At 43.5% G+C, this 13335-nt stretch overlaps 1 protein-coding gene across 1 annotated transcript in view; it reads left to right on the forward strand.

The window, feature by feature from the left end:
- MAK (male germ cell associated kinase) overlaps positions 1-13335 on the forward strand; it is a 56990-nt gene that overhangs the window by 16950 nt on the left and 26705 nt on the right. Inside the window, exons 9-11 of the mRNA XM_048839832.2 lie at positions 3278-3598; positions 5796-5986; positions 7822-7952. Coding sequence (XP_048695789.1) covers positions 3278-3598; positions 5796-5986; positions 7822-7952 — 643 coding nt within the window. The remainder of the gene's footprint in view (positions 1-3277; positions 3599-5795; positions 5987-7821; positions 7953-13335) is intronic.

Here is a 13335-nt window from a genome sequence, read left to right on the forward strand (position 1 = left end):
AGATACATGGAATGGTTTAAGTGGGTTTTAGCCCACAAAAGCTTGTGCCCAAATAAATTTGTTAGTCTCTAAGGTGTCACAAGGACTCCTCATTGTTTTTTTTTAAAATGTTTGTGTAATTGTGCAGAACTTGTTTTCCTTAAATGTTGTAGTTAACAGTAGAAAATTAAGTTTGGTTCTATGTAGTGTAGTGGCAGAAGCTGCTTGATGGGGTGGGTTTTGTTTACATTACAACTTTTTTGCTAAAAATCCATGGTGGTACTTAGAATGTTCATTGCATATCTGCAAAGTGCTGCAGGTCTCATTTTGTATGATTTTGTATTTTAGTGCTTGTGATCAAGCGGTCTTGTATGCGGGTCAGTGTGACATCAGGTCAGATAAGACAATCAGTTTATAACTCTCAAAAGGTGGGGGGGTGGGGAACCCCCACTTTTCTGCCAATGCAAATATTTGACATTGACTTTACCCTAAAAAAATATGCAAAGTTGACAACAGGTATTTGATCAACTTTGACTTTCAAAAATTCAGGGATCTAATCATATGAAAATCAGGCAGCAATGCAGACTACTGCCATTTAGTTTTTAAATTAATCTGATGGCTAGTACAGTACTGAATTGAATACCCTTTGTTTCAATAGTTTGAAATAAATTTGTTACACTTATAAAATGGTTGTTTCTGCTATATTTTAAATAGATCTTTAGTCCTCTGTTTTAGACAGTTTCACTTCAGAATATTAAATGAAGTGATGCTCATATCTGTTAACCGAGCAAGCTTAAACCCATGTGGACATGATGTATAGCCCTAAAGACTTGAATTGTAATTGACTATGGATGTACAGTGTGCTCAGAGCTTGTTTTGGATTCTGAGTTTCCCCTGTACCATTCAGTGACATCACAAGTATCAAACAATAGGGGACAAATTCACTCTTAGTTCTATTTTATGGACTTACCTGGGGCTGAGATCATCAAAAATGATCTTGGTTCTGTGTTTTTCAGTATTACAGGTGGTCTTAAATAAAACCTTAGATCCAGGTGTTTTGGAATCAGGACCCAAATCCAGATCTCCATTTCACAGTTGACCCAAACTGAAATTTTTCACATCTTGTTCATCAGAGTGGATGCCATGGAACAACATTGAGAACTTCCTTTCCTGTAGGACAGGAGGACATTTACATGGCCAGGCTGGTATATTTCCTTCATGCAGTATGTTGTATGCAAACTGCATTGTCTCATGCAAAGTGAGTGGTCTAATCACTTGAATTATGTTTACAGAGTCACATCCTAGTGCTGCAAAGGCTAAGGGCCAGATTCTGGCAGCCCTATCCATAAAGCTCAATTCAACTCCTACTGAAGTGAATGGAAGTCTTTTCATTGACCTTAATGAAAGTAGATTAAGCACATAATGCATAGTAGTTTACTCTGAGACGTCTCTTTAACTTGAATGAGATGGCTCTGGGAATAAAATATGACTAATTATGAGTAGGGGAGGCAAAATCTGGCCCTAACACACACAATATTTCAGCACATTTTTACAGGTCCCTTAATGCTGATCCTTATTTCAACAACCATTCTGTTTCATAACTTTTGGTACATGGCTGCTATGGTATTTAAATTAATTGGAAACACATTTAAACGCAGACCGAGTGAAGGAGTAGGTGGGGGAGAGAAATTTATAAGTGATTTGAACTAGAGCATGCTGGTGGGTTTTGCTTTTTTTACTACCTCAGTAGTTTATTCTTAGGTGTCTTTCTTAGGCAAAATAACTTGGATTTGCCTCAATAAGAAAAGGAAGATAGACAAGCTTAAAAAAGTTAAATGTGCACACACAAAATTAAGAAGCCAATGAAACCATTCCAAAGCCACACAATCTGAAAAGAAAAAGCCGCTCCTACTCTTTCAGTGGCTCACTTCAAAACCCACTTTTGCTGAGAAAAACCTGGTTAAAACTTAAATGCTGCCTTTGAAGAGGAGTTGGTTAAAATTAATCCTGCTCTTAGGAACTGCAACTGGGAGGTGTGATTGCCAGCATGGTAGATGGACTTGTGCTAAAAATAGCAGTGTGGATATTGCAGCAGGAGCTAGACACCCAAGTCCAAGCCTGCCTGACCATCTGGGGCTAAGCTTAGGCAGTTAGCCTCAGCCATCGCCCATGCCAGTGTTAACATTGCTATTTTTAGCATGCACAGATCTGTCTTCCAGTGGTGGAAATCACACCTCCCAGTGGCAGTGTAGACCATCCCTAAGGCTCGGACAATAAGTGCTGGAGCATAGCTCCCTCCTAGATTTCAGGTGTCAGAACAATGCTTTGGGCTGCTCTGGAAAACTACACCTTTGGACCGTATGGTATTGCTGTGCTGTGTACCCAGCAGAGGACATGAGGATGCTATGGAAAAAAGCAGAATGAACAACCAAGGTCAAGAAAATAGGTGCTGCCATTTACAGATGAACATCATGAGAATGCCGTCTCTGGATGTAGGCCACAGTAAGCTATATAAAACAAAGCAAGCAAGCTGGCGATGTGAACATACATAGAGTGAACTGAAAATGCAGGATAAACTTTGCTCATTAGAGTATACCAATTAAAGAATTAACACACACACGTGTGTGTGTGTGTGTGTGTATGTATGTATGTATGTGTATATATATATATAAATGTCAAAATAACAGCCATGATGCATATGTGTAAGACACCTACATGAGGCTGTTCCCATATACAGCAATAGATGTAGCCTATCTAACCTAAGTCAGAGGAGAACTTCATTCAGAAATATCCCCCTTGGGGATATTCCTGATTAATGCTGGTAACCTAGGAAACTATGTGAACTGAACATTGCAATAGAGAATCCACATGTGTGCTGGGATGGAAAGATGGCTCTTAAGGGATGTAGGACATTCCTTCTAAGTTATCTGTAAGCTATCTATCCGTCCATTCATCTTTTTTCGGTATTTCTAGGCTGCTTGTTCGCATAATTTACAAGCACCAGATTCTTATCACATTCCCCTCAAAAACACACCCTGCAATATCTGCCAGTCATATTTTTGAATGCCACCCTGATACCCCCCACAGTCTTATTTTACCCCTTCCTCGCCCCAGAATCAAATATCAAGTGTACACCATTCCATGTGCTTCACTTACACATGTGAGTTCATTTACATCCATCTTGAACCTCCACTGTGGAATTTGTTAACAAGCTTGAGACCTGCTTACATCTCTGGTGAAGAAGTTATTGCATTTTAATTATAGAAGTGTATTAAATATGTTTTACATTCTTCTTCAGGCTTTGAAATACCCTTATTTTCAAGTTGGCCAAGTTTTAGGACCTCCTCCACAATATTTGGAACAGAAACCTGTTCAGCCAACAGAGCCAAAGCCAAATCTACCCAAAATAGAACTTGTATCAAAACTAGAATCTGTATCCAAGCCAGAATCTCAGTCTTCACCTGATGCACTTGACGAGACTCAGCCACAACTTCCGTCAAAGATTAACCACCAACCTCTCCAGCAAATCCAGCTGCCACAGAATACAACTAACCAACAACTACCCCAACAGCAGCAGCCGCAACCACTTCTTCCAGCAATCCATAAAAACTCATCACCAGTAAGTTATCAGTAAAAGTTAAGAGCATATATATATGAAATAATTTGTCCGTGTTAGCTGTGGTACAGTCACTGGATACCCCCCCTTTTTTTCTAAGGGGGGTCCCATTTTCCATTAAATACTGTCACAGTTCAGGGCAACTGAACCTGTATTTTCCCTCCGTGGTCCATCCTGGGCCCACAAGTTTAGGGTCCCCGCTCCCCAGCTGTTGCCTTTCTTGGTGGAGACACGCGCCCCTCTCCCTTCTGACCAGGGTATGTTCAGACTGCACAGTTTCCTTCCTTCAGCACAGATAGGTTGCTCAAGTGCACATGCTTGCTTTCTCTTTAGAGACGGTTAACTGGTGTAATTGCTACAGGTATGTAACCGTGCAGCACTTCCTATGAAAGCCTGCTTTATTAAGGTAAAAAGCATTACAGAGAAAATATATTAAAAACAATAAAAGAACCTACACACATGCTAATGAGCTACCAGAATTCATTCCAACTCTAACATGGGCTCTGGCAGGAACAGTCCTTCAAAGGGGTTCCTGTGTGGTCACAAGTTCATTCCAGCCTCTACATAGAACAAGCACCCCGCCTTATGAGACCTCCATAGGATCAGTTCTTCTAACCCTACCCTAAGGATTGGGGAATTCCATGGACCAGGCATCCTGTCCATTTGCTGGAACCGAAAGAAGACCATGAACCAGTTTAAAAGCAGACGGTTTATCCAAAACCCCTTTCTTTGTCTGTTGATCCCTGGAGAATCCAGTTTGAACTTGTATTTGCATATCTCTCCAGGAGGTAGCTTCAAAGGGTTGATGAGGGAGGAAGTATATCAGCACCTTCCCCCCGTTCCTAGTAGAGAAGGTACATACAACGTGATAACACATTAACAACTGCATTTTTAATGGTGTGCCCCAAAGGTGTTATCCCTAATTCAATAATGTTTAATTAATTCAATCTTAATTCCATATGGTTTGTTCAGGATATTACAGGATGTTGTCCATCTGTCACAAGAACATCTAAAAGTGGTTTACCAAGGATTAATAAATGATTATTGATGTTTTAATAATGGTTAGTTGTTACACTGTCCAGAAGGTAATAGGTTATTTATAATGATGACTTATAAGCATATCAGTAGAAGGAATTATAGATGGATGTAACTACAGTTTCTGTAACGCATACTACTCATGTGTGTAACATGATTATCTAGTAATCATTCCTTTTATAAACTATTTATAAAAATACCATTAATATGAAGCATTACCAAAAAAGTTTAAATAACCACTTGGAAAGGGTTAGTGCTCTTCCTGCTTGAAGCAGGAGTTGGACTAGATTATTTAAGACCACTCTTCCAGTGCTATTATATGTGACATTACTTCTCCATCTGCGGTCTGCCGGCATAATTCTGCTCTGTAATGAGTACCAGCAAAATCCATCAAACTCATGTCTTCCAAACTGTAAATTAGGTCTTGAAATCTTATTTTTATTTCTAAACACTTTTTAATTCTTTACAGTTCAAGCCAAAGCTGGAGTTTGAGCAAAAAAACTGTTCTCAAGAATATTAAGAAATATCTTATGGAATTAAAAAGATATCTAGTATTTTTTTTATTTCCTTTTATGATATTCACTGACCTCTAATATGAGAAGTATTTATAAATAGTGGGTTTCTAGAATCATGCCAATGCCCATCAGCTCAACTGCAGATGAATGAAGGAGAGGATGTCTTTAAAACCTGGTTGGGACTTTACAGGAGACCGTATGGCAGAGGGTGCCTGGGAGAGGGCTGGCTGGCCTGGCTCTGCTCCCTCCTGGGCAGGACAATCTACTTTTAGGGTTGTGCCAACTGGCTTGCATTACTCCACCCCCTATTCCTGACAGACTTTCAGCTCCCAGGTTCTTTCTGCAGGCTTGAGCCAGTGGAACCAAAGAGGTGAATTAGGCCCAGCAAATTAGTACTAGTGTATAGTCCCTAAACTGACTGCTTCAGGTAGATTTTGACAACTAGGGCCTGATCCTGCATTGTGACACACTCAGAATTCCTACTGATACTAATATCTGTTCAGACCTTCAGAACCTCTGCAAGATTAGGCCCTGAATTCCATGAGGAGAAAGAAAATTTCTCCAAGCACTTCAGTGCATTCAGGCAGGCAATGAACTAGATGTAAAATATAAGAATAGAGAATATTGAAACTTTTTTCTATTGAAAACAGAAGCAAGCAACCATAGGCCCTCAAAATGGTGCAGTTGGCCTTAAAAATTGCAGGAGAAGATGGGGTCAGACTCTGTTAAAGACTATGGACAGCTGGGATGACTTGGAGGACACAGAATTTGGAATTTCATATTCCAAGAAGCCCAGCATTTCACAGTTAAAGGAAAAGAAAACAAAAGAGTTTCTGTTTAGGTAAGTCCACAATTACATAAGACACTTGATTTTTATTGTGTTTATTGTGTTTTAGTTTACCTTCAATTGGTTTTTAGAGTGAGTTTTCATGTATTGCAAGGTTTATTTTTATGCTTGACTAAAATCTAGATACATTAAACTAACTTTATTTTCTTTATCCACTAAGTTAGGGACAAAGTCTGCCACCCTTACTAATGTTCAGTAGTAACTCACTCTTAAAGTAGCCTGTAAAAGGGTGGGCTACCCATCTGCACCCTCTTGGCCATGTCTAGCCCTGCAGGTATGCCTCACCATACTTGAGGCTGACTAGCTATTAACAAAAAGAAAAGGAGGACTTGTGGCACCTTAGAGACTAACAAATTTATTTGCGCATAAGCTTTTGTGAGCTACAGCTCACTTCATAGCTCATGAAAGCTCATGCTCAAATAAATTTGTTAGTCTCTAAGGTGCCACAAGTCCTCCTTTTCTTTTTGCGGATACAGGCTAACACGGCTGCTATTCTGAAACCTAGCTATTAACAAGTGTACTTTGATGGAGGCAATGAGAAACCAAACAGCCTAATTCACATAAGTAAGCCACCCTGTAATGAAGCCCCATAAAGAGAGCACTTAGATTCATAGATATTAAGGTCAGAAGGGACCATTATGATCATCTAGTCTGACCTCCTGCACAATGCAGGCCACAGAATCTCACCCACCCACTCCTGCGATAAACCTCTCACCTATGTCTGAGCTATTGAAGTCCTCAAATCATGGTTTAAAGACTTCAAGGTAGATAGATGCTTTTATACAGTCTCTAGTGGTGGTTTCTAAGACCTGGTTTCCACAGTTTTTGTACCAATTCATTTTGGTTGGAGGTGCAATTACACTAGTCAGTTTTCAGGAGCAATCTATACTAATCTGAGGCTTTACACTGGTACAACTGAGTCAGACGAGGGGTTGTACCAATGTAACTATTTCAGGATAAAAATCACACCCCTAACCTAAGTAGTTTTCACACAAAAACTGTGCAGAGGCCACCCCAAAAGTTACAACGGATTGTCTAACACGTTTACACTGCATGTCAGTCAGTCCTTCGCAGCTGTTATCCTTCATGAGGGGTAAAAATGGAAGGTCACAACGCTAGTTGCTTTTGCATGTTATGCATCATATGTTCAGCTGTGGTTTTCCCTCCCTTGCTGCAGAGATTGCTAGGATCCATGGGATGGGGAAGCCATGGTTCTTGGGCAACAGTTTAAAGATTTTGGTCTCAGGTCTTCGTTATTGCCCAATGTCATTATTTCATGTTCTCTGTTGAGGTGGAATGTGGCATATGATATTGCGTGGGGAGAGGTTTTTTTCAATTATTCTTTCACCTAGCGCTGCATTTTTATTTTTATTTTTTTCATTTTCAGGACGATTATGTTCCTTTGCTCTTGTGTGTTTTAAAAAAAAAAATCACATACACAAACACTGCAAATATACTCCTGTTCAATCTATTTTACACCAGCTGATAAATGTTTACTTGTTGTAAACTTATTTTGTGATTAGGAACTGATTTGTGTATCTCAGTCGCCAGTCAGAGATAAACTTTAAGCATTCGGTAGTCACTAGGCATTGGTGCTCTTAGAATAGATCTGGACACACTTTTTTTTGCATACAGCCTGAGTTTACTCCCATTGAAGTAAATACAAATTTTCCATTAACTTCACTAGAAATAAAATCAGGACCACAATCATTATTTGGAAAAGATTTGTGGAGTTTGGATGAGAGCACTGTACTTATCAGGCTAGAGTAAATGTCTGTAATTCTGAGTCTAGAGTTATCAGTTAAATTACTAGACATCTTGATTTTCAGCATGCCAGAGCCAAAGGCCTTGGGCTGTATCCAATCAGGAGGGGAAAGCAAAGCTGTGATGCGAAATGACTCTGGAATATCAAATACATCAGCAAAACAATACTACCTGAGACAGTCAAGATATCTTCCTGGTAAGGGGAAAATCTTTGTCAAGGAGAACACAAGTTTTGAAGTGACTATCTGTGATACCTTTTATTTTTGTTCTTTTGATTTGATAATTTCGCCTTTCATTGAGTAGTTTAAATTTTCAGACTTTTGGCCAAATACTATTCCAGTTCTTCGGGGATACAGGCCCCTCAAACACAGCATAGTTGGCATGAGAAGACCAGGCTGGATAGAGAAGGTCTCAGCACCACTTGCATACTGTGGCAGTTCACTCCACAGGTCCATTTAGCGGTAATGTCCAAACCTGCTGACCCTATCAGTAATGGATACTTTTTGTCCATTGGTAAGAGAGGATCATCAGCTAACAACCAGTACAGTTCCTGATATCCAGAACTATAACCCAGTTGACCAATATCAAGGATTTGAGGAGTCAGGACACTGCCAGAGTTGCCCCAGCACAACCGTGTCAGTGACCTCCCCTAATAATGGCTTCTTAAAGAACTACTGTTATCCTCAAAAACAACAAGGAGTCCTGTGGCACCTTAAAGACTAACAGATTTATTTGAGCATAAGCTTTCATGGGTAAAAACCTCACTTCTTCAGATGCATGGAGTGAAAGTTACAGATGCACACATAAATATACTGACACATGAAGAGAAGTGGAGAACCCGTGTTGACAGGGCCAGCTCAATCAGGGTGGCTTTAGTCCACTCCCAACAATAGATGAGGAGGTGTCAATTCCAGGAGAGGCAAAGCTGCTTCTGTAATGAGCCAGCCAGTCCCTATTCAAGCCCAAATTAATGGTGTTAAATTTGCAAATGAATTTTAGTTCTGCTGTTTCTCTTTGAAGTCTGTTTCTGAAGTTTTTTTGTTCAAGTATAGCTACTTTCAAATCTGTTATAGAATGTCCAGGAAGACTGGAGTGTTCTCCCACTGGCTTTTGTGTGTTACCATTCCTGATGTCAGATTTATGTCCATTTATTCTTTTACGTAGGGACTGTCCGGTTTGGCCAGTGTACATGGTGGAGGGGCATTGCTGGCACATGATGGCATATATCACATTAGTAGACATGCAGGTGAATGAGCCTCTGATAGTGTGGCTGGTTGGGTCCTCTGATGGTGTCACTAGAGTAGATATGGGGACAGAATAGGCAACAAGGTTTGCTACAGGGATTGGTTCCTGGGTTAGTGTTTCTGTGGTGTGGTGTGTAGTTGCTGGTGAGTATTTGCTTCAGGTTGGGGGGCTGTCTGTAAGCGAGGACTGGCCTGTCTCCCAAGGTCTGTGAGAGTGAGGGATCATTTTCCAGGATAGGTTGTAGATCGTTGATAATGTACTGGAGAGGTTTTAGCTGGGGGCTGTACGTGATGGCCAGTGGTGTTCTGTTATTTTCCTTGTGGGGCCTGTCCCATAGTAGGTGATTTCTGGGTACCCATCTCGCGCTGTCAATCCGTTTCCTCACTTCCCCAGGTGGGTATTGTAGTTTTAAGAATGCTTGATAAAGATCTTGTAGGTGTTTGTCTCTGTCTGAGGGGTTGGAGCAAATGCAGTTGTATCTTAGGGTTTGGCTGCAGACAATGGATCATGTGATGTGTCCTGGATGGAAGCTGGAGGCATGTAGGTAAGTATAGTGGTCAGTAGGTTTCCGGTATAGGGTGGTGTTTATGTGACCATCGCTTATTTTAAGTGTAGTGTGCAGGAAGTGGATCTCTTGTGTGGACTGGTCCAGGCTGAGGTTGATGGTGGGGTGGAAATCGTTGAAATCCAGGTGGAATTCTTCAAGGGCCTCCTTCCTGTGGGTCCATATGATGAAGGTGTCATCAATGTAGCGCAAGTAGAGGAGAGCCACTAAGGGACGAGAGCTGAGGAAGCGTTGCTCTAAGTCAGCCATAAAGATGTTGGCATACTGTGGGGCCATGCGGGTATCCATAGCAGTGCCACTGACTTGAAGGTATAAGTTGTCCCCAAATCTGAAATGGTTGTGGGTGAGGACAAAGTCACAAAGTTCAGCCACCAGGTTTGCCGTGACATTATCGGGGATACAGTTCCTGACAGCTTGTAGTCCATCTTTGTGTGGAATGTTGGTGTAGAGGGCTTCCACATCCATAGTGGCCAGGATGGTGTTTTCTGGAAGATCACAGATGGATGGAAGTTTCCTCAGGAAGTCAGTGGTGTCTCGAAGATAGCTAGGAGTGCTGGTACAGTAGGGCTTGAAGAGGGAGTCTGCATAGCCAGACAATCCTGCTGACAGGGTGCCAATGCCTGAGATGATGGGGCATCCAGGATTTCCAGGTTTATGGATCTTGGGTAGCAGACAGAATACCCCTGGTCAGGATTCTAGGGGTGTGTCTGTGCAGATTTGTTCGCTTTTTCAGGGAGTTTCTTGAGCAGATGGTGTAGTTTCTTTTGGCACTCATCAGTGGGGTCAGAGAATAGTGGCCTGTAGAATGTGGTGTTGGAGAGTTGCCTGGCAGCCTCCTACCTGTTCATTATGACTACAACACCTCCTTTGTCAGCCCCTTTGGTTATAATGTCAGAGTTGTTTCTGAGGCTGTGGATGGCATTGCGTTCTGTACAGCTGAGGTTATGGGGCAAGTGATGCTGCTTTTCCACAATTTCAGCCTGTGTACGTCTGCGGAAGCATTCTGTGTAGAAGTCCAGTCTGTCATTTTGACCATCAGGAGGAGTCCACGCAGAATTCTTCTTCTTGTAATGTTGGTAGGAAGGTTCCTGTGGGCCAGTGCACTGTTCAGTGGTATTGAAAATATTCCTTAATCTGGAGATAATGAAAGCAGGCTTCCAGATCACCGCAGAACTGTATCATGTTTGTGGGGGTGGAGGGGCAGAAAGAGAGTCCCCAAGATAGGACAGACTCTTCCAGCGGGCTGTGTGTGTGGTTGGCTAGATTAACAGTATTGTTAGGTGAGTTGAGGGTACCACTGTTGTAGCCCCCTGTGTCATGTAGGAGTTTAGATAGTTTACTGTCCTTTTTCCTTTGTAGAGACGTGAAGTGTGTGTTGTAAGTGGCTTGTCTCGTTTTTGTAAAGTCCAGCCACGTGGAATTTTGTGTGGAAGGTTGGTTTTGTATGAGAGTCTCCAGTTTTGAGAGCTCATTCTTGATCTTCTCCTGTCTGCTGTGCAGGATGCTGATCAGGTGGTTCCTCAGTTTCTTTGAGAGTGTGTGGCACAGTCTCTCACAATAGTCAGTGTAGTGTGTTGATTGCAATGGATTTTTTACCTTCAGTGCATTTGGTATGATGTCCATCTGTTTGCACTTGGAGAGGAAGATGATGTCTGTCTGTATCTGTGCGAGTTTTTTGTTGAGGTTGATGGATTTCCACTCCATACGGCTAAATTTAGTGCCTTGCATGGTGTCAGGTATCAGGGGGTAGCCGTGTGCTGTTATCCTGTTCATCTATAGCAGAGATGGGCAAACTATGGCCTGCGGGCCACATCCTGCCCAGCCCTTGAGCTCCTGGCCGGGGAGGCTAGCCCCCGGACCCTCCCCCGCAGCCATGCTGCCGTGCAGGTAGCATGGCTTGCTCTGTCCGGGCAGCAGGGTCCTGCTGCTCTGAGCGGCATGGTAAGGGGGTGGTGGCGGCACGCGCGGTGGCAGGGGGAGGTTGGGTAGGAGGTCCCAGGGGGCAGTCAGGGGACAGAGAGCAAGGGGCGGTTGGATGGGGCGGAGGTTGGGGGCGGTGGTCGGGATGGGGAAAGGGGGGGTTGGGTAGGCGTGGGAGTCCCAGGAGGCCTGTCGGGGGCAAGGATGTGGATAGGGGTTGGGGCAGACCAGGGAGCAGGGGAGGTTGGATAGGGAGTGGGGTCCTGGGGGGCCTGTCAGGAGGTCGGGGTGTGGATAGGGGTTGGGGGGACAGGGAGCGGGGGGGGTTGTATAGGTGTGGGAGACCCGGGGGGCCTGTCGGGGCGGGGATGTGGATAGAGGTCGGGGCAGTCAGGGAACATGGAGCAGGGGAGGTTGGATGGGGGTGGGGTCCCGGGGGGGCAGTTAGGGGCGAGGGGTGCCGGGAGGGGGCAGGCAGGGGACAAGGGGGCGGGGGGTTGGATGGGTCAGAGGTTCTGAGGGGGGCAGTCAGGGGGCAGGAAGTGGGAGGGGGCAGATGGGGGCGGGGGCCAGGCTGTTTGGGGAGGCACAGCCTTCCCTACCCGGCCCTCCATACAGTTTCGCAACCCCGATGTGGCCCTTGGCCAAAAAGTTTGCCCACCCCTGATCTATAGGGAAAGGCTGACAATCTCAACTGATAATAGAGTCAGTCTACTATTGAATCGCGGAACTTTAGTTTCTCTAGGGTTGCCGGAGAGTGGCAGCTGCTGGCCGGACGCCCAGCTCTGAAAGCAGAGCCATTGCCAGTAGTAATGGAGAAGTAAGGGTGGCAATACCATACCATGCCACCCTTACTTCTGCGCTGCTGCTTCTGGTGGTGCTTCCGCCTTCAAAGCTGTGCGACCAGCCAGCAGCCGCTGTTCTCTGCTCTGCCTTCAGAGCTGGGCAGCCAGAGTAAAAACTAAAGATCCTCTGTAAAAATGCAAATTCTGCATATTTCCTTGGCAAACAGATTTCTAGGATCTGTCCAATCAGTGGACGGTGCTAATCTGTCCAACTCTGAGGCTGTAGATTGAAGCCATCCCCCACCTTGACAATCTGAATGATTTTTGGTTTGTCTGAAATTCAAGCAGAGAAGATGACTCAATATTTGTCCCCTCAACACGCTTCTGTTTTCTTGGGAGTAGATAGGCAGCTCAATTGAAATCTGAGCAATTTTGTGTACAAAGTAATAGGAAAATTCTTTAATCAGCAGGAACAAGAATAGGAAGCTAAGAAAGGACGGGGAGGAGTTTACCTATAAGTAGTTGTCTCTGAAAGTATGCTGTAATAAGGTCTCTGGTGCCATACTACTCATCTCCACTCTACTATTACATTGTGTTACTTTCATTTCTAGATCAACTTGTGAGCTTGAAAAGGAGCTTTTGGTTCTCCTTCAAGTGTCCCCTGCTCTGACCGGTTGAACTCTAGCTAGCAGTAGCTGTTGGGGCACTCATGTCCTCCCTTACCCCTCCCTCAGTGAACATCGAGCATTCCAGGGCAAGGGTAGAAAGGAGCGTGGTGCTCCAGCTGCCTCAGTTCCTTCAAAGCTGCAACTGGCTGAACGCTTTTTGTGTGGAGCTCTGGAGTCCTCCCAGATCTGTGATTAGTTAGCTAGTTTTAAGTAGTTATATAGTTATAGTAATAGAGTAATACAGTTCCTTGCTTGGCATGGAACTGAAGAACAACTCCGGTTTCAAAAGATGTGTAACTTGTCTGGCATTGTTCTGACATTGGATATACACGTTAGATACCTGGTGTGTTCAATTTGCTGAATGTTCACAACAAGAGCAAAGAAAGACAGAATAGA

Source organism: Caretta caretta, chromosome 2 (genome assembly GCF_965140235.1).
Source record: "Caretta caretta isolate rCarCar2 chromosome 2, rCarCar1.hap1, whole genome shotgun sequence".
NCBI classification, from domain to species: domain Eukaryota; kingdom Metazoa; phylum Chordata; order Testudines; family Cheloniidae; genus Caretta; species Caretta caretta.